This window comes from Lissotriton helveticus, chromosome 12, assembly GCF_964261635.1.
Source record: "Lissotriton helveticus chromosome 12, aLisHel1.1, whole genome shotgun sequence".
NCBI lineage: Eukaryota > Metazoa > Chordata > Amphibia > Caudata > Salamandridae > Lissotriton > Lissotriton helveticus.
Genome location: NC_136073.1, coordinates 851850002 through 851875394, shown reverse-complemented (window position 1 = coordinate 851875394; position 25393 = coordinate 851850002). Strand labels below are relative to the sequence as shown.

The window sequence follows — 25393 nt, the reverse complement described above, 5'->3', positions numbered from 1 at the left end:
TCGACAGCAAGAACCTTCGTGGGACAGCTCGCACCTCCATCCTGGTCCGAGAGACTGCAGAGCCCAGCAGCGCCCACTCACCTGGCTGAGGTGACTTCGTCCGGTGCCATCCTGGTGCCCACTCAAATCACTGGCTAGTGATTCAGAACTTGGTCCCCTCTGCTTACAGGTTTCTTCTTCCCTGATCCAGGCTTGGATCACTCTGAACTTTCTTCACTGGCCGCCTGCCAGCAACTCTTTCTTCAGGCTCCTGGATCTTCAACGAGGGTATCCGACGCAACTTCAACCCTATGCAGCCGCAGCCCCTGGGCTAGGTAACCCGAGTACTCCGGTGCTCCAGCATAGTCCAACACCCTAAGTGTTCGGATCCACTCTTGTTTTCGACCCACCTAGTCGGGTTCGCCCGAGAACAGTAACTTTGCAACTGCTAGCCTCCATAGACTTTTTCCCGCCTTACGCGTGCGAGTTCCCACTCTGCACACGACGTCCACAGGCCTCCTGCATCTAATCCCAGTGTTTAGAATTGTAGGCCTAGCGATTCCTGAGTCTAGAAAAAGTACTACTTACCTGCTAGCAAGTTCGCATTCCACTTACTGTGTATATGGTTTTTCGTGCCCCTAGGGCATTTGTGTAAATTGTGCGACTTAAAGTATTTTCTTAAGAGTTTTGTTAGGTGCTTAGCTCCCTGACTCATAAAGAGTTCAGGGTAGTCTTGTTATAAATAAATATCTGTTTATTTTCATAACAACTTGTGTGGTGTCCTTTCACTTGGTGTTCAAGGGGTAATGTGATGGTAAAACAGCTGGCTTAACAAGCCCTCTAGAGTCTTAGCCTTAGACTGCTCGTATCCATGCTACTAGGATAGCTGGTCTATAAGGTTGACTTGCAACCAATCAATAAGGGTTGTTTGGACTGATACATAGTGATCACTAGAATAGTGAGCACTGCATATCAGGCCAACTTCTCACAGATGGCCTGTACCGCTTGGTATTGGATTACCGACGCTTAAACTCTCATTGTCAGACCTGCGCAGTACAGAATACTCACAGTTCTGCCCTTGTGGATAGTCTTGTGCATTAACGGTTTAAAACCACACTTGACAATTCCAATGGCTTAGTTTGCCCTAACCTGTCCTCTATTAGTAGTCAATGGACAGCTTTCACCTGTGGCGACAGACAAAAACAGTTTCGAAGATTGGCTATGGGCTATAAGAACAGTCCAGGCGTCTTTGCCGCTCGAATAGTCTCTTTTGGAGAGACTCGACCCTGATGCATGCTCTATGTTGATGACATTTATCTCAAAGACGACAAATTATGGCCGCATCTGTGTCCCGTTGACCGCATCATTTGTATGTTTGCAGACTTCGGTTACAAATTTTAACTTTGCAAAATCACACATTGCAGAGTACACAGTGTTGTTCCTGGGCTATGAGCTCAACAATGAAGGTCTAGGTTTAGCACCTCACTTCCTGGAGAAATGTGCACAGTTGTGCGTGCCTAAAACGCTGAAAAAGCTACAATCTTAGATGTTTTTTTTAATTTCGGGGGTACTTACATTCCCGATTTATGCCCAGCGTATCAAGCCGCTTTATGCCTTGGTACAACCTACTTACTCCAAATCTTGCTAGCTGCTTAAACATTCTGCAATTTTGCAATCTTTGCAGTCTGATGTTCTTGAATCTAGATTCTTACTGACTTGTGACAACCACACCAACCTGGTGATAAGAATGGTGCCTGGGGCGGTGGGTTTCACGTACCCAACTTTTAATGAGGGTGACGCAGTCCCTATTGCTTACAAGTCACACTTCGGTTGAAATGAGATTTTCCTCTGTGGAGAAGGTTTTGACTGCAGTGCAGATGGCAATTCTGAAACTAGCGCCGTTACAGGGGAAACGCATGTTGGTTGTTACACCGTATCCTGCCTTGGAGGCAGTGACGAAAGCCAGTGTACCCAATTCAAAAGCTTTGCATCCTCGGTGGATACAATGGGTCACATCTTTGACGTCTCCGGGTGTCACTTTTATTTTTGATCCCTCTTTGCAAACTCAAGAGTACTTGCGGTATGAATTTGTTCATCCTGCTCCTCTGACCATGCGTCCGCTGGAGGATTTCCATTGTATCATATACACAGACGGATCACCGCAACCTGCGACGAGATCAAAGCGGGCGTATTCAGCTACCTGCACAATAGTGGTTGGAACTATGGTGAATGGAAGGTTCAAGTCCTATGTGCATACACAGACATTAGGGGACTGTACCGCCCATTTGGCAGAGCTCCGTGCGCTGGTGCTTGCACTAGAGTACGCTGACCCTGGTGTGACAACTCTTATTGCAAGTGACTCTTACTACTTTGTACAGTCTTACAACGACAATTTATTCTTTTGGACTCAGAAGGACTATTGTGATTCCAAAAGGTAGCACGAATAAACACAATATGCTATGGGTTTGAGTAGGTGAGCTTAAAGAACAGCTGCCACTCATGTTTGTGAAAAGTACTCTTGGTCTCCAACGCGTAGGGGTACACGCTGTTGGTACGGGTCTAGCTGATGAAGCAGCAAAGACAGGAGTTGCGACATATGTAGTAGCAGCAGTTACACATTCCAAAAGTAAGATTGATGATTACATCTTGGCAGCCATTGCTGCAACAGAGAAGGGAGTTAATTACCCTAGAGGTTTCCCTTCTAAATACTCTTATCATTTAAGTCCTGATAAAGTTGCCTATGTGAGAAATGACGACGTTGGTGACAGGTTGATTCCAAACGCGGACTGCAGAGCGGCTCACGAGGGTATGGCCTCGGTGCATGCCGGCGTGTCCGCTACTGTACCTCTCCTGCAACAGCGTTACTGGTGTAGCGTGTTGAATTACTTCAAGTCCACAAACCCTACAAAACGATGTCACGCGGATTGTCTGACGTAAACAGTAATGTCAACAATTATGTCTGAACATTTCATGAGTGATGAAGTGCGGGGGCATAAGCAGTACATGACAAGAGTGCACGTTTTAGTTGGCGCAATAAACTACAACTGGTTAAGTGTTTTTTTGGTGCTACATTTTACATTATTTTAATGTTTAATTATAACACGACTAACCTTTGTGTTTAAGCGAAAAAATATACAGACCCATTCAATGAAAACGTGAAACTTACTTTCAGTTCATGAACTTCAAAACACTGAAATTCAATAGTTGTGTATAAAGGTTATCATTCATACCATAACTCCCACCAAGTTTTAATAGTTACAGGCAGCGTCAAAAAAGAAAGAAATATTCTTAGGAGGCAGGGAGCACGAGTACTATATCCACAAGGCAAGGCGTATGGGTAAAATGATGCGTTGGGACACACTAGCTGCTGAATTTTAGAGCTTTTTGGGTTTTGAGTTTGATGAACTAGAACTTACCGGTTTTGTTTTTCTGTGATTTGTTTTCATGGTGTAGTGTTCACCTACCATGAATCCATTCTGTGCACGATTGCAAAAAACAACAAGTGATGGACTGAATGTGGATCAATGTCACACACTCCCCCAGTCAAAAGATCTGGGCCCAAATCCATCGTTTTTTTGCACTCCACACCACCCTGGGTCAGATAATGGCCTTATGCAAATCAGCTCTGACCCTGTTGCCCCATGGGAACAGTCCAGTCCGAACTACAACAGCCATATCTTTCCCAGACCGGAATCAAGCATCCGAGGACCGGACCGGTTTCGAGGTACACCTCTCTTCAGCCCGGTCCTCGGATGCTTGATTCCGGTCTGGGAAAGATATGGCTGTTGTAGTTCGGACTGGACTGACCCAGGGTGGTGTGGAGTGCAAAAAAACGATGGATTTGGGCCCAGATCTTTTGACTGGGGGAGTGTGTGACATTGATCCACATTCAGTCCATCACTTGTTGTTTTTTGCAATTGCCGCCCTAAGTGCGCTGGGGATGCCCAGACGTGGGTCCCAGGCACTCCACACCACTTGGAGTCAAGCTAGCCGGGCTGAAGAGAGGTGTTACCTCGAAACCGGTCCGGTCCTCGGATGCTTGATTCCGGTCTGGGAAAGATATGGCTGTTGTAGTTCGGACTGGACTGTTCCCATGGGGCAACAGGATCAGAGCTGATTTGCATAAAGCCATTATCTGACCCAGGGTGGTGTGGAGTGCAAAAAAACGATGGATTTGGGCCCAGATCTTTTGACTGGGGGAGTGTGTGACATTGATCCACATTCAGTCCATCACTTGTTGTTTTTTTCCATTCTGTGCACAGCATTTGGCCAGGCCAAACCATAACTCGTAAATGTGTGGTTTTATGTGTTTAAGCCAGTGCCATATCTCAGTTTGAAAAGAAAAAAAAACCCTGCATCTACTACATTTACTAAACATAAAAAATAAAAGCCCTTGGCTGATGTCAGACGTAATAACGCTACATTTGTTTAGTTCCTCAACATTGCATTGGGGTGCCTAAAAACTCACAAGGTCCTCCATAATCAGAGGATAATAAACAAAGGACTGAGCTTACCTAGTGTCTTGCACAGCTCTGGGTGTTTTATCCCAATGGTTTTTAGCCGTTGGAGGAGTTCTGCAGAAGTAAGCTGTCGCACCAAGTACAGTCCAACAGAGTAACACTGCAATGCAAAAGGATGCATACAAAATTTACAGTGTATAGAAAAATATGAAATGATAACATTTGTCCTACTCCACAGAAAAGGAGGAGCCATCAATATGGCAAAATGCTCCAAAAGCAGTCTGGCTGGCATTCAACAGGACTGCAAGGCCCAAACCCTCAAGACACAAGCATCCTTGACATACATACACACATCAAGAAGCAGGCAGTCTATCAGTGCCAGTCTGTGAAAGAACAAAGCCTTAAACACTCACCTTTCCGTAGTTGCCCCAGGTGACAGTAACGCGGTTCGTAGCAGACGATAGGTACATAAGATTTGTCAAGTTAATAGGTCGGCAAGGCTTCTTGGGCTCCACACCCGGTTTGTTGGATGGATAGTAGCCCTGAAAGGAAGTAAAACAATTAGTAAAAATTGTTCAAGACAAAAACAAAAGAAAACATTTTTAACAGGTGATATGCAGGATTTCGAGTAAGAGCACACTGAGACAAACATTATGAAAACCTATTAGGACAGAAAAGTAAAAGAAAATTAAAAAAAAGAAAATCGCAAAACTAAGCATATATAGGCCTGATGTGTAAATTATAAACAGTCACAGGTGGGTGGAACACAAGATGTAGCACGTAAAACAGGTCTTAAGTTTTGGTTTGACATCTGGTACCATTCGGTTCCAAAATACATATTACTTTGAAGTGAGCTATGAAAAGAGCATAAAATGTAGAAGCCACCTGCCCATCAGTTCACCATGTTTAGTATGAATGATTTTATAAACCCATGAACGTTCCCCTTTACCATTTTAGCACAATTACTTTCCCTAATCTCATGCATCAGTGTGGGGGGGATTTGTTTCATTATTATATTCACACCACAACCCCTCAAGGCCCATTAGAAGCAGAGTAAGATTTATGTTCCAACTAGGTGACACAGGTTGCAGCACCCAAATTCTCCAATAGCACTGTCTCTTACTTTTATAAAGTGTGGTTGTGCCCCACCTTCCAAAAATAAATGAAGGAAGCTGGCAGGTGTTAAGCAAGGGAGTCAGATACAACTTTAAAAATAGAAATTACACAGCGGATACTTCCAGCACTACAAGAGAACTGCCTCCACAACAGTAGCACCAGAGCCAGTAAAATACAAACCCGCCCTGGGCAGACATTTTTTTGCAAAAACAAAGGTGTGCAGGGAAACAAAACGATGCAAAGAATGGGCAGTGGATGTCGCCTATAACCAATATAATCCCAAAAAAGTGCATTTAACAGGGATTGAAGATTTTAAATATATATTATTTTTTTTTAAAAGGTTAGTGCAACATTCTATGCTATGCAGGTCTGGATGTCCTACCAATGATTTTACATCTTCCAAAAACTGAAGTGGAATCTGCAAACACTGGCCCTCCTAGTACCTTCAAAGGAATCGGTCACATGCACATAAAACACTATAAGTAATTAAAAAAAAACTATTAAAGACCAGAGCAGAAACAAGAAGATCTTCTGCAGAAATCCCTTCCATGTAATCTGGAATTCTTGTAGTAACCGTTGCACAACATGCAAGGAGAAGTCAGCGTTATATAGGTAACATTCAGGAAGCAATCTTGGAAAGAAAACAACCTGGACTGTGATTGAATTTTCAACCAGCATAAATCACGACTTTGAAATGTATTGTGAGAGAACATTTGGCTTGTGCAGTATACCAGAATAGGCCGATAATTACTTGATAACACACTTGTTATCGATACACAAGCCATTTCTCGATTTTGAAATAGGACTGTTCATTCGGCCACCTGCTTCTGTGACACCAGTTTGTTGGCCTGCAATATTGGTCTTTCACATTCCTGAATTAAACTGAGGTAATGCAGCCAGTTTAAATGCCCTTGAGTGGAGACACTAAACAACAGGGTTGACCTTGAGGATGTGTATACTGCTGGTCTAGATGGCAGACAAACATGAGTCAGTCACTCGACTCACCATCCATTCCTTACCTGCTAATCAGGTAAAAAGGCTGAGGAGTGAACTCACCGGGACAGAGCAGTAACTGTGATTTACTTTAACAGCAATGTTTGGGGGGTACTGATCCTCCTGAGGGCAGCTGCAGTCTGTGTAACATATCCTGCAAAATAAACACAAAACATCAAGGTAAAACAGAGCAAGGAGTATGAATATGTGGAGAGACCACTTTCTGTAAGGAAGGTGAGGGCAAGCGGTGGGGTTTTTCAGAGCGGTCAATCATTAAGCAGCGCATTCTAAATCATGCAAAAACATTAAATATGCGCCACAGTTTGTGGTGCAGACTGCATTGCCATGGCACATACTCATTTAAATTCACTGCAAAAATAAAAGCAGAGTTAATGACAAGCAGAGTAAAAACTTCCTTCGACATAAAAGGCAACCAATAGTTACCCCTATGGCCCTCCACTTTTGCCGTACTGGTGTTTTAAGGTTGCTCCTTCTACCCTTCTCATGGAGCAAATCTGCAACCATTTCCATCTTCTTTCGACTACTACTGCTTGGGGTGGGGGGGGTTTGGATGTCAAAGCATTTGGCTACATGAGCAAATTACAACGGCCTGAATCCCTTTCTAGCAGGCACACATGAGCACTTCAACTTAAGCAAAGCGAAAAAGTAATTTACATACAATAAAAAATCCAAAAGGTATCCCACTGGCTGCATCATTTGAGCTATCCTTCAGCGAATCTTTAACATTTCATTGAAGGCTAAAGTTTAATCAGCAGTCCCTTAAATTCGAGAGACTATTGTTCAACAGCTTCAAGGTCAACAAAAGTTGCACACCTTGCTCAGCAGACTCAGATGGCAAGCAGGCTGACAGACCCTGAATTGGTACCTTTATATTTCTGTTCTCTGCTGGAGGTATACCAGCAAATTATGCAAGTTCTATAGACTGGACCAACCCCATGAAATAACATCTAAATGAGCGACACAGACTCTTGACTGCAATAGCGAACGAACAAAGAGCTTGAGATGCTCAACAGCAAATGGCTCTTCTTCAAATAGCACGCAGAATGGGTTTGAATTTTGTATGGACTGCTTACTTATTTTGCGGGACTGCCCAAAAACAGCGCAACACAATCAAAAGGGGACACAACAGGTCAAGCAATTGCAGCTTGTACTAGTTAATCAAGAAAGGGTTGAGTTCACCAATAAACCAAATGTAATGGTGTTCATCCACTTGTTTTTAGTAGAGCATCATGAGGGAAACCTAGAGTCATCATGTATATTTACACCTGAATCTTTGCGTTCAACCAAAAAGGATTCGGGACTCAAATTCTCGATTCACTTTTAGTTGCATCAAGTACTCAACCAAGCCTACATTAAGTCAATCTGACAGTTGTTTTATGTGCACTTTCTCTGATCTGTGCATTGCAACTGCTAGAAAAATACAAAAGGATGTGGTTAGGTGATAACTTGCATTTACATATGTAGTGACTTAATATATTGTGAGCTTTGTGTGTTCCTTAGCTTTGGGACTTGGGGAAGACTTTGGGTTGATATTAAAAAATGAAAACTGGGCACCTGATGCAAATTTATTTTAAGAAGCAATCCTGTTCAATTGCTTAGTATTGGGCTGCCATACAGCGAATACTTAAATCAACTCTGGTGCCCCCCTCCAGTCTCTCAATATTTTTTTATTGATCTTTTACTTATTTGGTTATTCTTTTTAACATTCAATGTTCAAACAAAATCTTACTCCTTAAGAAGTTGCTCCAATGCCTTCAATATCTGCTTTGGGAACCACTGCCAAAAACAGTAGTCAACCAGGATTACATTAGCATTAGCCACCAATGTTCTTCCTTGCACAAGCACACCGATCAATAGCAGAAATGCTATGGTATTCGAAGCAGACCTGCGAGGGTGTTCTTTCAGGGCATGGCCCTTGTATTGCATTCCCCTTGTATTGCATTCATAAATCCCAGATCCAGGAGATTAAGACAATCAAATACATCTCATTTATCTGGCATAAATAATGCAATCACACACCTCTTAGAGAAGTAGCCTACCAAGAGCAGGATGTTTCTCCTTCACGGACACCCTGTGCAAGATTACCTATCATTGTAAGTTTCACCAAAAATGTCCATACTAAGAAGGCCTTGTATTTCTTGCACAGATTCTTGCAACAGCCACTAGATCTCAGTTTCCCCAAAAGGCCACGTAATTCACTTTCATCGCTTTAGTTAAGCATTTGCTTTCCATTCCCAAAACTTCTCACGGTACCCCCAACACACACATTAGAAGATGCAAAATAAAACATACCTTAAAACAACTTGTACGGATTTAATTCCAGGCTGTAAATCCCTGCAAGAAAGGAGAGAAGTGAATATTGCATGCGTAAGCAAGTTTAAGCAAATCACTGTCTAGGGAAGTGAACATGGGTAATAAGGAGGCAGTGCATCAATGCAGTGCCCAATGGCAGTACAACATTAGACGAGGCAGCGCATCATTGTAGTGCCCAATGACAGTACAACATCAGACGAGGCAGTGCATCATTGTAGTGCCCAAGGACAGTACAACATTAGACGCAAGTGTCTGAGCTCAGAGTAACTAGGACATTAGGCAGGACAGCCTTATTGCTAGCAAGTACTACCAGCCCATATTTGAATAATTTACCACAATGCAACTACTTTCTCTGTTGCAAACATTTAACTTCATTACTTAATTTACAGAGCTAAAACCAGTCTCCCCTCTTTAAACTAGCTACTAGGGACGACTTAGTAATTTCTGGTCAACACATTTTAGCTTAGGTTCAAGTTGCAAATTAACTTCAAGTAACAAAAAAACAATCCATTCAGCTTAGGGGTCTAGCTCAGTGTAAAACCTCAATCCCTTGCTCTAAATCACTCCAGTACAGAAATTGTAAATGACATTTTCATATTGTAAAATTAGGATTGAACTATGGGTCCCATGAAGGGGTACCAAAGTGCCAGAAAGGGCCCGAGAAACCTTTGGGCTCAAGGCTTGTATCTTGCATCCACTGCAGTGGGCTCCTGGCATAACGTTTGGCACACATTAGTCTTAATACACTCATTCCTAATGTCACCTCAAGAATGAGGATTCGGGTCAAACATTGAAGTATGGTAGATGCAACTATCTTGGTTGTCATTTGATGGTCTTTTTGCCCTGTGTGCAGAGAGAGTCTGTTTGGTCCCGCTCTTGGGAAAACGCCAGACTAACTTTGTAAACTCTCTCCCCCTATCCCTTACCATAAGTTACCTTTGCGGAGCAATGCCCTAAATGTATTGCGAGCTTAATACAGCAGAAGGCAGAAGAACAAAGTCTGAAGGTCCTACACAGTTTGGCTCATCCTTGTGGTGGCGTTCTACACCTTGGCAACTGATGTCAGCAATTCGTCTGAACACGTTTTTTTTACAGCCAACTCTGGTTAATCCTGCTGCTACCACCCAAAATATAACTGCTTCACTAGAGCAACATCAAATTAATTGCTATTTTATTTTGAAAACTATTACGGTCTATTGCTCCACCTCTTCCCACTGCATAGCTATACGCCTGGAGATACCGCAAACTGCCCAGCCTTGACAACAACTTATTAAGTTGAGCTATGGCTCCTTCCATAGAGATATGTCAAGTTGATCCCACTATGCAAAAGTCTATCAGAGATCCCAACACTCTAGCTAAATAAGATTCCTCTTAAAAAATATTTGAAAGGCATGTTAATCTTCAACTCTCAATATCGTAAGACCAATATGCTGCTAGGCATCACCCAGTCCTGCTTTGAACGGGAAAAAGTACCAAGACTGCTGTAGAAAGCTGGCGCTTTATGCGAGATCTTAAAGGGGTTCGCTTATGGATGGACAGTGGCTAGCTCTAGCCATCCCAAGGTGTTCTATTAGGGGTACTGTGGTGGAGCAGCCTTAGGCTTAACCGAGAGCATCACTCAAAGGAGATGCACACAAATTTAAGGCCTCAGAGAAATCGTTCAGGTAAGTTTTTAATATAAATTCTTTTCAGTTCAAAAAGTGGATACATTGCAATTTGAGTTCTGCAATGTTATCCTATTGAAGAAAGAACAAGTGCTGCAAACCAGCATAATACACTCACCTCAACTCCTGGACCAATCTCCAGGAGCTAAAGGTGAGTGGTGGGCAAGGTCCAAGGCAGCACCAACAGTACACCACCAGCGGCATTGAGAGACAAATGTTATTCTGCGGAGATCGGTCTCTGCGAAAAGAGGCTGCAGACTCTGGCTAAGAGGCCAGTCGGGCTAAACCAAAAGGGGGGTTCAGGCCTCACAATGCTCAGGGTCGTAGGAACACCTTTGGTCCTCTTTGCCACCGCCCAGGGGCAACGGGTGCAGGAGTGTCCTCCAACTTTGGGGTTTTCCTTACCGGAGCAGTTGCGGTAAAGAGGGCCTGTGTGCAGAGGCTACAGGCAATGCCAGAATCAATCAATCAAACATCTGTATACCTATCGGAGCATGCGAAGGGTGTTGACGCAGGAGACGGCGTTAACTTGCCGGGTCATAGAGAGCGTGGAGTCCAGGATGAAACCCAGGTTGCGTGCGTGGTTGGTGGGTGTCGGGGCAGCTCCCAGCATGGCCGGCCACCAGGAGTCGTCCCATGCGGAAGGGGTGGATCAGAGGATGAGGACCTCTGTCTTTTCAGAGTTTAGCCAGAGGGTCCACAAGGGGTGAAGTCACAATGGACCGGGTTGGGGGACCTAAATGACTCTTTGGCCCACTTAGACTCTGGCTTGGAGTGACAGGAGCAGTAGTGGCTTCAGGTGTCTGGTTTCGGCAGTTCCAGAAGCCTCAGAGTCCTTTGTTTTGGATCTACTGCAAGACACAGGAATAGTTCCACTATCCTACGGGAGATGTTGGTTCTTTATCGAAGACAGGCAGTCATTCAAAGTTTCTGGTGTCAACACCTGCAGGACGAGTCGACTTTTTCGCAGTTTTCAACGAGGGATGGAGACAGGCCAGCAGGGCTGGTACCAGGTCAGGTGTTACTCCTATCCTTTTCGCTTTTGCAGCTCTTCTGGATCCTCTTTCTTCTTAGGCCATCAGAATCTGCTTCTTTGGTGCCAGGGACTCTCCAAAATAGTGAATTTAGGGGAGTGTAAGGTAGTAGCTAATGGGCTACTGACCCTTGGGGTCACTATGCCCCCTATAGGACTACTTCTTGTGGGAAGTAGACATAACCCTGTTCCAGAATTCTTAAGTATGCTATCACACAGGTGGATACTTCTGAAAAAGCAGGTCTACCTTATATTAGCCCACCTTTGGGGTGGTACTAGCCTGGGGGTGGCACACGTACCTGACTCGCTAATTTTCTTGCCTGGCCATGTACCAAGGGGATCCTGGACAACGGGGGCAGCTTACTCTCCTGTGAGGGAGCCAGACTTGCAATCCAAAGGTGGCAGCTCTCTGAAGATTGCCGGCCTAGGGATGTTATTCAACAGTTCATCTTGTGGGAGGGGGTGTTACACCCTCTTCTCGGACAGGCTTTTGTCCTAGGCCTCCTGAGAGCAGATGCTCTCTCCCTAGGAGGCTAGGACAGCATCTCGGGTGGGAGGCTGACAGAAACTAGTCAGTGAGCACTCTAGAGTCTGGTAGTTTTTCAGGGGGCTCCTCTTTTGTGCCCTCTGGTTGCTTGTATTGATAGACCCATCACAGGAATCAGCGTGGGTTTATCAACAGGATATGTTCGATACCAAATTCAACAAACCTTTCATGACCAAGTGGTTTGCTATTTTAAATAAGTGTTCTTTGGACCTTTTACTTTTAAGAATAGAAAAGTTATCAGACATATTGAAGGAGTTGGAAACAGAAATTCATGATCTTAAAACAGATTTATCCAAAAGAATGACACCTGAGGTATTGGATACAACACTCAAAGATCTGAATGAAACAGAGGTACATGCCAAGGAGGTACACGAACGGAAGTTACGTAAATTTCGAAGGGACACCATTGATTATAAACTTGATTAAGTTTATAGCTGGGCAGAGGTATATGTGCAACGGCGGACATTCAAGAAACCCGAGGCTTCGACATCAGAGGAGAGTGTAGCAACTGAGTCCGATACGCTACCTACACGTACACCTATCGCAATCTCAGCACGAACAAGAGACACCTGCAGAGACAGCCACCACCGGTGGTACCCCTAAATCGCCTTTTTGGAATCAGGTCAATCGTCAAATCATTCACCAGAAGAACAGGGAACGGGCAAGCACGGAGAACCCGGAGGGGACAAGGGAATAAAAAAGCCAGACGGAGGGCGTCGCAACCCGAAGAGGAATTGATCATGAATATCTCCAGTACTGAGCTTACAAGCCACGAAAAAGCCATCCTAAATAAGGGCATGTCCTTTGTACCGACGTACCATACCAACAGTCTGGAGACAGAAATCTCATGGTTTAAATTCATGCATAAACTTCGGTTACGCTGGTTTTTCCATCATATAGCCCAAGTGTCTCCTTCTCGAGAAAAGCACTACTGCATCACAAAAAACTTTCAAACCCAAAAGTACATTTGTACCACCAATGTCGCATAAAACACTGGATCGCTTTGAATTATTAATCGAAAAGGATCTGATTGACATCCACCGGAAAGAACATAAACAAAAGAACCTATCAACGAAAGAGCAAACCACTTTACGGAACTTGGCGAAGAACAACAATCTGACGTTCCAGCCAGCGGACAAGGGTGGAGCGTTAGTTGCCATGGACACTGCCTATTATAAATCCAAGGTTGAACAACATGTACGGGATACAGACACCTATCTTTGTTTAGAATCAGACCCTACCAGTGCTTTTCAGTTGATTTTTATTACAAATCCTTAAGAAAGCGAAAGACTTGATTTGGATTGATGAGAACACAGATAAGTTTCTGACATCTGAATACCCTAAGAGACCACATATCTACATGCTCCCATAGATGCATAAGGATCATGTGGATCCCCCATTCCGACCCATTGTGGCTGGATCTGGGTCACTTCATGAACCTGTGGGAAAGTTTTTGGACCACCATTTACAACCATTAGTTCAACAATGGATCACATATGTACAAGATACGACAGATTGTCTTAAAGTAAAAAATTGACAATCCCGTGAATTATGGTTGGCAACCATTGATGTATCGGCATTATACACGTCCATCCCTCACGGAGAAGGTTTAGAAGCGGTGGAGTGGTTACTTTAGAAATAGGATTACGAGGAAACTCTTAACATTTTGCTTTTGGAACTACTTCAGTTCAGCTTATACCATAGCTACTTCTCGTGGAAACATTTTTGTTCTTGCAAAAGATCGGTACCTCTATGGGGTTTACCAGGGCGCCAGCGTATGCGAATAGGTTTATGGCTAAGTTTGAAGACACGCACATATTACATGAAGAAGCATGGACGGATCATCTGGTCCTCTACGTTATATCGAGGATATACTGGTCCTTTGGAATGGCACAAAGCAAGAATTGGAAGCTGTAATGATGACACTCAACTGCCACCCACATATTAAATTTACGTACACGATGAATTCAACGTGCATCAGCTATTTGGATATTTTAATTGCAAGAAAAGGCAAAATTTGGAAACAAGGGTCTATAGAAAATCCATTGATAGGAATAACGCTTTGCATTACCAAAGTTTCCATACTCAGTCTTTAAAAAACATTTACCTCTGTCACAATTCATAAGAATCAGGAGGATTTGTTCTGATGAATTTGAGAGTAAGGCGAGCATGGAAGAAATGGCCCAAGCTTACCTAAAAAGAGGCTACCCATTGGCAGTAGTTGAGAATGCAAAACAGAGGGCGTCCTGCAGGGATCGGGACCAATTTTTGAGCAAAGCACAGGAGGATAACAAAAGAGAAGTGTGTGTTTTCAAATACTCCCCCGCTTCAAGAGACAAATGGTGTATCAACAAACGTTGGGAGATTATCAAACAAGAACATGATTTTCAGGAGGTTTTCATGGGTCGCCCCATTTTTTCCTTCACAAGATCCAAAAATATCAAAGAGCTTTTAAAAAAGAAATCAGTGACTGAACGAGTTTCAGAATCATTAGGGATGCGAAAGTGCCAAAATTCCGCCACTGTGGACACGTAATTGTAGGTGATAAGTTTGCACACCCACACACTGGCAAACTGATTATGCTCAAGCACACATCTGATTGTAATAAGAGCATGGTCATATACTCTATCAAGTGTCCATGTGGTCTTGTATACGTTGGGCGCACATCTAGGAAGGTGAAAGTTAGAATTACCGAACATAAACGTATGATTCGTACATCTAAAATAAAATCAGGTTTAGCGGTACACTAGATGGAGAAAAACCACACAATCCCACAGTTACGTTTCACTATTATAGAAAAGGTGTCTGTATCACTGGAAAGTGATATCATGAGGTATCTTGCACAAAGGGAAACATTTTGGATTAGTTTCCTTAATACTATGAACCCTTGTTGATTGAATGATAAAATTGAATTGGTTTGCTTTTTATGATCACAAAAAAATTGTACTCCATCAATCAGAATGCAGCTGTAATATTTTGTTTTTCATGATATATTGGGTATTTTTCCGTTCAAAACACGCAAAAAACGTAAGTCTAAAATATGGTTTATGCTTAGGTTGGTGTACCCATCATACTGATACATTCTCATAGAGCACGATATATAACAATGGCAGCAGGTAGGTAGATTCCGTTTTATGTTGATAGAGACATTTCACCATTTGGCTACTGATGTATATGCCAATCACATCCGTTATAAGGTTATCATTTTTGATGATGCACTGTTTGGATTAGACAGCGTGGGCTGTAGAGTTTAGCTTTATGCTCCGATCTCTTTTTCGAAATAGCAGCGGCCATCCTAGGAGGAAAACTGGTTTGGTTACATTAGTCTGTTTTTTGTGTTTATACACACTGACGTCAGACGCGGGAACTTAAACACGGCAATGCCGGGTATTCCCGGAAACCTAGAAGCCATTGCCACAGAACGGGTGTTTTCGATCGTTTAAGGTAAGAGGTAGCCCGTTTAGGATATTGGGTGCCTCCTGTGTTGTGGAAGAACACCTTAGTAATCATGGTTTTTTGGTTCGTAGTAGGCGCTGAATAACATCCATCGGAGGAACACACGTTATCACGAGCTTACATCAGCAGGTATTTCTGCTTCGCGTCACATTGGGTTACGGGTCTCTGAACACTTATGTCGGACATCTGAGAGTGTTCGGTATGGGAGACTGACTGTTTTCCGTTATCTTTTTGTTACCAGAGTCAGTTGCACATTAGATTTTACGATCTCTTGGAGGCACTTGGTCGGTGGCCAGTGATGCCGGTGAGTGTTTTAAGAACAACTCTGGGATTCAGTCCACACGGTGTCAGGTGGTGTCTTTGGTTCTTGCACTTTAGTTGCATTGAGCATCTTCAATCACGGAACTTCCTGGGTAGGAACCTTACACTTTTTGCGTGATTTGAATCTTTTTGTGTGATTTATATTTTCTTTGCAAACTAAGATCGTTGTTTATATTGAGTGTATATATTTTGATTGTATATCTTCATGAATAGAACAGAGGTTTCCTGGACCTAATAACGCCTTTCTCCATTTTATATCTTTCTCTCTTGTTCTGTATCAAAGCAAGAAAGTGAAAAAAAAATCCCCACGTCCCAAACAAAATGTTACCAGAATTGAAATGAGCTAATTGGGTTGGATAAGTTACTCACAGATGGATTTGGGCAACTTTAGAGAGCTGTGTTGCACAACTAGAATCTCTATGGGCGAACGCATTTATTTAATGTGATCATGAATCCCTGTAGGAGTTTGGCAAACTATCCTAAGCTGTTTTTAGTAGGAGGATGAGACAAACGAGTATGAAACTCAGCCTTAAAATAGATGCTGGCAGGTAAATTCTGAACCTGTGCCCAGTTTGGCAGACTGAAACATTGTTTTTTGTAACGCAGGAAATTCCATCCAGCCCCTTCCAGGTCAAAGTGGACCCTTCTCATGACGCCAGCAAGGTGACAGCTGAAGGTCCCGGGCTGAGCAAAACCGGTAAGATCTTATTTCAGAGTGTTGATTGAAAAATATTATTTTGGAACAGGTACATCTGTACAGTACAAGCTGCAACAGAGCACCGCTTGGATTCTGTTTCTTGTGAACACAAAGTGAACGGTGAGGGCAACGGACGCTGAAAAGACTATTTATGGGCGTATTGCAATCTTTACGAGATGCACTTGCTATGTGTTTAAGTAATGGACAGCACAGACGCCTTTCTCATACCTTGATGTGCTGATTGAACAGAGCACCAGTTGCTTGCATCCAATGTTCTGATGTGCTTTGCTTCTCAATCCAGGCGTTGAAAACAGGAAGCCAACCCATTTCACCGTCTACACCAAAGGTGCCGGGAAGGTCCCCGTGGATGTAAAGTTCAGCGGCCCATCAGATGGAGACGCAGTGAAGGACTATTGACAACTATGACTATTACCACACGGTTAGATACCCTCCAGTGCAGCAGGTAAATACATGTACTTCAGCGAAGAGGCGACTAAATATGTCATTGGTAAACAATAATGTTTGTCAACAAAATGTTCCATCTGCAAAGCTATTTCTCACTGCATCACTTGACTGTGCAACTGCATATGTTGTTGCATCAGTGTAACAACTGTGTCACATATCTGTGCACCTGCACAAAGTGTAGCATCAGTAACTTCTTGGCCGCCTGTTTAGGCGTTCTTGGCCAACTGGTTAGGCGTTCTTGGCCAACTGGTTAGGCGTTCTTGGCCAACTGGTTAGGCGTTCTTGGCCAACTGGTTAGGCGTTCTTGGCCAACTGGTTAGGCGTTCTTGGCCAACTGGTTAGGCGTTCTTGGCCAACTGGTTAGGCGTTCTTGGCCAACTGTTTGTGGTATTGCACAATCTCTATTCTTCTGTTTGTGTGTTTGTACAAGGTTGACCATCAGTGTAACTTATGAATCGCGTGCATTCTGATTTGCCTGTGTGTCGTGGCATAAGTTGTAGGATCAGTAACGTCTGGGTCGCTTGTTTATGCGTTCTTGGTCACCTGTTTGTGTGATTGCACAAGTTGTAGCATCTGTAAATTTTGAGTCACCTGTTTGTGGGATTGCACAAGCTGTAGCATCAGTAACGTCTGGGCTCCTGATGTGTGCCTTTTTTTGTACAAGGTGGACCATCAGTGAAATGTATGGATCGTGTGCATGTGCGTTCTGGTTTGCCGTTTGTTTGGGGGGCACAAGTTGTAGCATCAGTAACTTCTGGGTCGCCTGTTTAGGCGTTCTTGGTCACCTGTTTGTACATTCTTGGTTGCTGGTTTGTGGGATTGCACAAGTTGTAGCATCAGTAAATTTTGGGTCACCTGTTGAGATTGCACACGTTATAGCATCAGTAACATCTGGGCTCCTGGTTGTGTGTTTGTTTGTACAAGATGTACCATCACTGTAACTTATGGATCACCTGCACGTGCGTACTGGTTTGCTGTTTGTGTGGGGCACAAGTTGTAGCATCAGTGCATCTTATGAGTTGCCGATTTGATAACTGTCAAGAATAATTCCCCATTTACTCTATAAAAATTAAAAGCTCTGAAAATAAATCAATGTGTTAACGTGTGTGTGTGTGTGTATGCGCATGTGCGTATAGTGCTCTTGATAAAGGCAATATAAAAGTAAATTATGATCGCACTTAACTTCCCCTCCATCCCTGAATAATATATGAAATCAAGCTCTTATTGCAGTGGTATACAAAAAATATATAAACATTTGTTTAAATGTCATGACGAAAATGTTACCAACAATTGAATTAATTATAGTGGAACATTTAGAGACTGTTTATAAAAACACCACGCCTCCTGAAATCTATACATTAGCAATCAACTGGTATAAAGTTTGCAATGTTGTGTGCCTGTATTTATACCAAGATATATTTTGTGATTAAAGAGTTGAAAGTCGGAATGCAACCTTAGAAAAATTGCAATAAGTGGAGAGTGCAGTAAAAAACATCTGCCAAGTCTACAAGTATATCATTTTATAAAGTTACTGAGATTTGAAGGCAGATGCTGACGAGTTTTCAACAAGCGACTTGAATCTAATTTCGGCCTAAAAAGTGATGTGAAGAGATGCCTTACTTTGGTGCTCTCTCAGAGACAAGGGGTGCAGGATTGCCTGACCTTGCTTGTTTAAGTGTTAATAATTTTTAATAGAATCTGATTCTAGATTACATTTTAGCCACAGAGCTGTGTTCAGATTTCCTCAGCATGAAAAATAGTGATTGCCCAGCCCTACAAATCACTTAGCTTGTAACTGGGAGGTTTGACATCTTGCTGCAGTATTATTTCACTGGAGGTGTCGAGTAGGCTATGAAAACACCAGCCCAAAGATAAGTGGCATCGCAGAATAAGAACGGACGTGGTACAGGTAGGCTTTTTTTAATTTATTTATTCGTTTTTACTTTTATATAGCTCAAACTTTACCCGCAGGTATCAGAGCGCTTTAAATCAGCATGCTTATAACAAGCAAGACTAGCACTCTATATTACTTCCACCTTTGCTTAGCATAAGCAACAGCTAAACATTCACAAACAATGTTTATATACACCAATTACAAATAAAGAAAAAAATTAATGCAAAGCATTGTCATTTACAATGCCAGTAACTAAAACTTTAATGCTGCTAGACCTATTGCATTGTAAATGCTTGTAATCAGTGTGCACACCAACAGTTTGTGACTTAAGAAGAGTACTGTATGTTATAAGTTATGGAATAAGTTGTTATATTACTAGAGTAGAATTGATAAAATTGTCATACCTTACAGGATGGGTGAATAGTGCGTCCTCATACTCGGGCAGTTTATGTTTGAAAGAATTTTGATTTGATACCAAATATCCCCTTCTTGAGTAAAGCCATCATGTAGCTGGGGAACTGGTTTACACCAGTGTCCAGTACATGGTTTAAAAAGCCTTCCTTGGTCACTTGCAATGGCAGGAATAGAACTGGCCAGCACAAGGGCATTTCTGCGCATGCAGGCATGCCCTCACATGTAACATTAGGCACCCTGCCTTAAGGCTGTAGGGCCTGCTGTAAGGGTGATTTACAAATGCTACATGCAGTGTTAGGGGACATGGCATACAGGGATGTGTGACGTGTTATGTTTTCACTTTTGCCTGCACCAAAACATACAGCCTTGAATGTGCTTGGTGAGGGGTTCCGGAGGGTGGCACAAATTGTGCTGCAGGGCTTAGGGGACCCTCTTTAGTACCTCAAGGCCTAGGCACCAGGGGTATGATTTACTAGGGACTTACAGAGGATGCTATAGGTATTGCCAATTGGGTAAAGAAATGTACAGATTTAGGGAAGGAACACTGGTTCTGGGGGCCTGGTTAGCAGGAACCCAGTACAGTTAAAGTTGTACCGAGAGGGAGAGGGAGAGTTACTGTAACAAGTACCCAGTTTCCTACTACTGCTTTGCTGGTAGTGTCAGAAAACGCACCCTCCATTGTGGATCAAGACGGTAATGTGGGGCTGATACTTCATAGTGTGTGTTAGACCTCGTACAGGGAGAAAAAAAAAGTTTATTTATACAACCTTCACCACCAGGGTTACCCCTTGGTGGCATGCTTCATCATCAGGTTCTTACGGTTCCACTGTGGAACGGGCATCTTTCTACCTGTACGATACACAGGAGCACTGAATGGTATAGACCAAATGTTGGGAATTGGAGGGATTTTATTGTGAATTCAAAATACCTGCTGGGTATGAAAGCTATGCTTTATTCAGTCCTCCGTTTAAAAAGGGAAGAAATGTAGAAAGAATGTTCAGTTTTAATGACCCCTCTTTCTACATGGTCTGCAGGTTTCAAGCCTTCCTTCCCTGTGGCTTTTATCAGGACCGAGAATTACACTCCCTGATACTACTCTTATTTAGACTATCCAATAACAAAGTGTAGCAACTTCACACACACTGCCTGTGTAAATACTTACTAACTGTTTAAGGCTTTAGGGCAACAAGTAGTAAAAACTGATGTTCAGCAAGGAACCTACAGTCCGGCCACCCAGCTGTTTGCCCCAAAAGTTGGGCCAACCTTCTGAACCGTGTTTGGCTGCGAAACATCTGGGATTTTTGCTCAACTCCAATCTTTCCTTCAACTTGCATGTCTCAAAAGTAGCTACCACCTGTCTTGGGCTCCTAAGAACCTTCAGGAAAAATGTTCCTTTACTTCCCATTTCTTCTTGGAAAATCGTGGTGCAGTCCGTGGTCACCTTATGCCTGCACTATGGCAATCCACTGTACCTTGGTATGCCGCATTATATTCTTCACTAACAGCAGGCGACTCAAAATGCAGCCTCCAGATTCGAAAATCTCACGTCAGCCTATTGCAAACCACCTTGAAAAGCTACATTGGCTACCATTTAGAACATTAAATTCAAGGCACACTCCTTTATGTACAGAACCTTTTCCCAAAAAGGCCCGGTTTGCCACTAAGATCTTGTCCATCCCTATGTCCCCTCGCAGATGCTACATTCCACTAATCTGAATCTAGCATTGGTTACCTGCATCAAACTTGACTGTCAGGATGAATACACTTTCGGTTTTGTGGCACTTGAGCTTTGGAATAGTCTGCCGCAGGATATATAACAATGCCCTTCAGAACCGGTATTCAGATTTTTTTTTAAAAAAAAGCTCTGAACCTAGTATTTAAAAATCAAAAGACCCCGTCACTCCCTATAGCTGTAGCCCGTAGCACCAGGACTCCCAATGCAGTAGCAGCATGCTCTGGAAAGATTATGCATATATTCCTCACTAGATCCAGCAACGCCTCACAGAACCCATCTCGGATACAAACATCTCCCATGTTCTGCAGCACACACGAACTAACAATTAGAGATAAGGAGTATTGAGGTAGGTTCCATACCTGGAATTTCTGATCAGCTCCACTTGTCTCGGAGTCAGCGCAAAGATACACGGGCTATCCTGCAGTTTCTCGCTGTTCTGAGCAACTGAAAATAACAGGAGGAAAAAAATAATAATATTCAAGTACACGGACAGACTGATGTACTAAGCTCTGCAACTGCATTTGGTATAGACCAGAACCACAGAATAGGATTATGTAGGCACTATGGAAGTAACGGACTAGCCAATAACGAGAGAGTGTGCTGCAAAGCAGAATATTATTCATTCAAGAATTACTTTAGTTTTAATGGAGTTATCAAACCTTGCCACTTCAATATTACTGTCAAACTGTGAACTTACTCACGAGGGGGTATAAAAATATGAAGCAGCTGACAGTAGCTATTCTCTTTGACCTAGTTAGCAAAGAGATAAAGACCCAGTTAGCAGATGAAGAGAACCATTAGGTCTCTATAACGTGCTAGAGAATTCAATGGTGGAATATCAAGGCAGAATAGACGCTTAGATACCATCTGTCTTCAGCATCTTTATACAGTCAATTGACTTAACAGTGGCTAACATCAGCACCTTTTTTTGTATGAATATAACCAATAAGTCAATCAAGTTGAATTTATAATAAAAACATTAATCCACTGCTTTAAAGTAAGCACTAAATTCTAACAGCTAACAAAAGGAGTGCTTGTCCAGTGTTGAGAGTTACCTAGTACCAGAACCAATTTGCATTGTAGCCACAATTCTTATTTTGCACCTTACGTCTTTGTGTGCTAAAAAACAGTTTTGTACTAAGTAACGTAGTATGCGATTTTTGTGTGCTTATTTTGTAGTGTAGTTCCTACATTCCCAATAGGCTCTGCGCATTGGAATAACAAACAATAGTTTAGACGTAGGACTTCGGTCGACTAGGTCTCTATTGAATATGTTAGACTTAATTATGAATGCCAGCTAGCTCAGAGGTCACTAGAAACTTTCTCGAGAAGGCAAGAAGGTGTTAACTTTCCTGAATAGACTAGAAGGGATTAGTTTCTGACAACCGCATAAACATGACAACTTTGCTCCCTCCAGAATAAGGAGTATACCTCCAGAGTCGCGGAAACAATAGATAACTATTTAACGGTGTTTAAAATAGATAAAATATATACATAGATAAAATCATAACTCAACGTACTTAACTGGTGCTTCTAAGATACGCCTACCCCGGTGTACCGAACCTAAGCCTAGTACGTGGGAAGGAGTAAGTGAGCTGCAGTTTTAGTTGAGATAGTTTCTGCCAAGAAACTGAATCAAGAATTCTCTAAGGGTCTAATCAGCTCCGTACCTTGGTTATAGAATGAAGGAGGTCTTGTATCTCTCTCTCTCAGGACTATCTCCCAGCAACCCGCAAGGGTGACAGGGAAACACTGGAGCTGGATTTCTCGGCAGGAGAAAAGACAGCGTCTCTCTCAGAGCGTCATTGGGAGGGTCGGCTTCCTTCGGCACTCGCTACAGCAGGGCGTCGGGCAAGTAGATAGCCGATCTGCTCCAAACCACCGTGTGTTTTGCTAGGGCAGATGCTGGTATATTTATACCTGGAAGGTGCAGAGTTTGACGTAAGGGTGGAGATAAGACGTCACTAAGAACTCGCAGTTCTTTCAGGACTCCAGGAGTTCTAGGACAAATCAATACAGAAGCAGGGGGAATTCTCGGGCTGCTGGAGGCTTGGTTTGTTTAAGAACACGTTGTGCTTTCTAGGAGTCTATGGGAGTAGCCTTGCCGTATTTGGACTGCATTGGCTATGACTTAATATGGGTATGATTCTTATGCCTTTATAAGGATATGATTTGATATAACCGCATAAGGGCATAAATCGGGAATATTTCAATAGGGTCCTAGATTCGTTTACAACAATTTCATTGATCAAAAGGATAATTTCTAGGTGAATGATTGCGTGCAAGACGTCAGGACAAAATTCAGGGTACTGTGGGGGACTCTGAAGGGAACATGCCATAACTTCAGTCACGTCCACAGGTCAAGAGGAACATCAGGACTTTTTAGTTGCTGAACATGCCTCTTGCACCTTAAGATGTTCTTCTTATTTCTCTTCAAAACTTAGCATTCGCTCTTAAAGCTTGTAAGTCTGATCTCCAGACAATCCATGTTCACCGTAGATTCTAGCCTCTAATGTGGAGGCCATTAACCCAGTTCTGGATCGGTTATTAAATGAATCTCTGCGGCAGGCTACTTTCCAAATTGTTGAAAGAGCAAAACTGGTCCCATTGCTGAAGAAACCTTCGGCGGACAAAACTATTCTTGCTCATTACAGACCATATTCCCTGCTACCCGCTTTCTCAAAAATCGTACAAAAACTGATTAATATGATTAATGTTCAGTTCTCTAGCTATCTGTCGGGCAATCAGCAGCTATATCCATCCCAATCCGGTTTTTGTCTGGGCATTAGTATTGAAACGGCCTTGGTTGAAGTTTCTGATATTATCAAATTGGCTGTGGGAAGAAGGTGGCTTTACTGCTGTTGGACCTCTCTGCAACTTTTGATACTGTGGCCCATCCGATCCTTTTGCAGGGTCTGCGGGCAGTGGGGGTAGGTTATGTTGCATTGTCATGGCTCAATTCCTTTTTGATGGGTAGAGTATAATAGTAACTCAAAGTTCTGGAATTTGGGGTCCCCCAAGGCTCTGCTCCAAGTCAGACTTTGTTTAATGTATACCTCTCGCCTTTGGCATCCTTGTTGGAATTATATGGTGTTTAATTATTCTCCTACGCAGACACAGATAATCCTGGCATGGGATGGGGATATTTAATTTGCCCAGAACGGATTCTGATCTGTCTGCAGTGTTTAAGTGGATATCCCAGAGCAATCTCCAATGTAATCTAGCAAGACTGAGTTTCTGGTTTTTGGCTCTCCATCACCACTAGGGGGAGATGTCATGTTAATCTCCTCTCCCACCATCGCCTTCGACAGTTACTATGTGCTTAGCTTTAATGTAGCACATTTGGATGCACTTAACTATCCACCGTGCAATACCTGCTTTTGATGTGGGATTGACTTTATGCGGTGGTGAAAAAGCAACAAAGATGTTTAGTTTGTCTAAAAGATTTAGTTCTTTCAATGTAATATAGTATGGCTCTTTTTACATCCAATGTGTGAAAAGCACGTTCTGCCACCGAGTCTGGTTGAGGGAAAAAAACAGGTAACTCAACAGACTGGTTGAGATGAAATGCAGAAACTACTTTAGGTAAAAATTTGAGGTTAGTCCCAAGAACCACTTTATTTTTGTGAATTTGTAAAAATGGTTCTTGTATAGTTAGTGCCTGGAGCTCACCTACTCTTCTAAGAGATGCAATGGCTATAAGGAAGCTGCCTTCCAGGTGAGAAATTGTAGTTCACATTTGTGGAATGGCTCAAAGGGTGGACCCATGAGTCTTGTAAGGAATATATTAAGATTCCACACTGGAGAGGTTGGAAGTCTAGGAGGAATGATTCTTTTGAGTCCTTCCATGAAGGCTTTGATAGCAGGCACTCGAAACAAAGACCAGTGTTGTCGGTTTTGTAGGTAGGCAGCTATTGCAGCAAGGTGTAAGCATATAGATGTATATGCTAAGTTAGAATGCTGTAGGTTTAACGGATAGCAAATTATGTTTTGTATGGAAGCATCTAGAGGATTGATTTTATTGTTTGGACAGTAAATTACAAATAGTTTTCACTTTGCTGCATAGCATGCTCTTGTGGTAGGGCGTCTAGCCTCTCTAAAGAAGTTCATGCAGTCTGGCGGAAGATTAAGAAAGCCAAACTATGATTCCAGGTGCCAAATCTCAAGGTTGAGATGACTCTGATCTGGACGTCTTATCTCTCCATGGTTTTGAGTGAGAAGACCCCAATGCTGCAACCGGCATTGCAGTACTGGTGTATGTATTGCAGAGGTGGAGGACAGATTA

General features: G+C 42.8%; 1 protein-coding gene across 3 annotated transcripts in view; it reads right to left on the bottom strand.

Moving 5' to 3' along the window:
* Positions 1-25393, bottom strand: part of PIAS4 (protein inhibitor of activated STAT 4) — a 155070-nt gene that overhangs the window by 97490 nt on the left and 32187 nt on the right. For all 3 annotated transcript variants that reach the window (XM_078670093.1, XM_078670096.1, XM_078670095.1), the window contains exons 3-7: positions 21468-21552; positions 8862-8903; positions 6612-6702; positions 4853-4981; positions 4494-4599 (exon numbers count right to left, since the gene is read on the bottom strand). In XM_078670093.1, coding sequence (XP_078526219.1) covers positions 4494-4599; positions 4853-4981; positions 6612-6702; positions 8862-8903; positions 21468-21552 — 453 coding nt within the window. The remainder of the gene's footprint in view (positions 1-4493; positions 4600-4852; positions 4982-6611; positions 6703-8861; positions 8904-21467; positions 21553-25393) is intronic.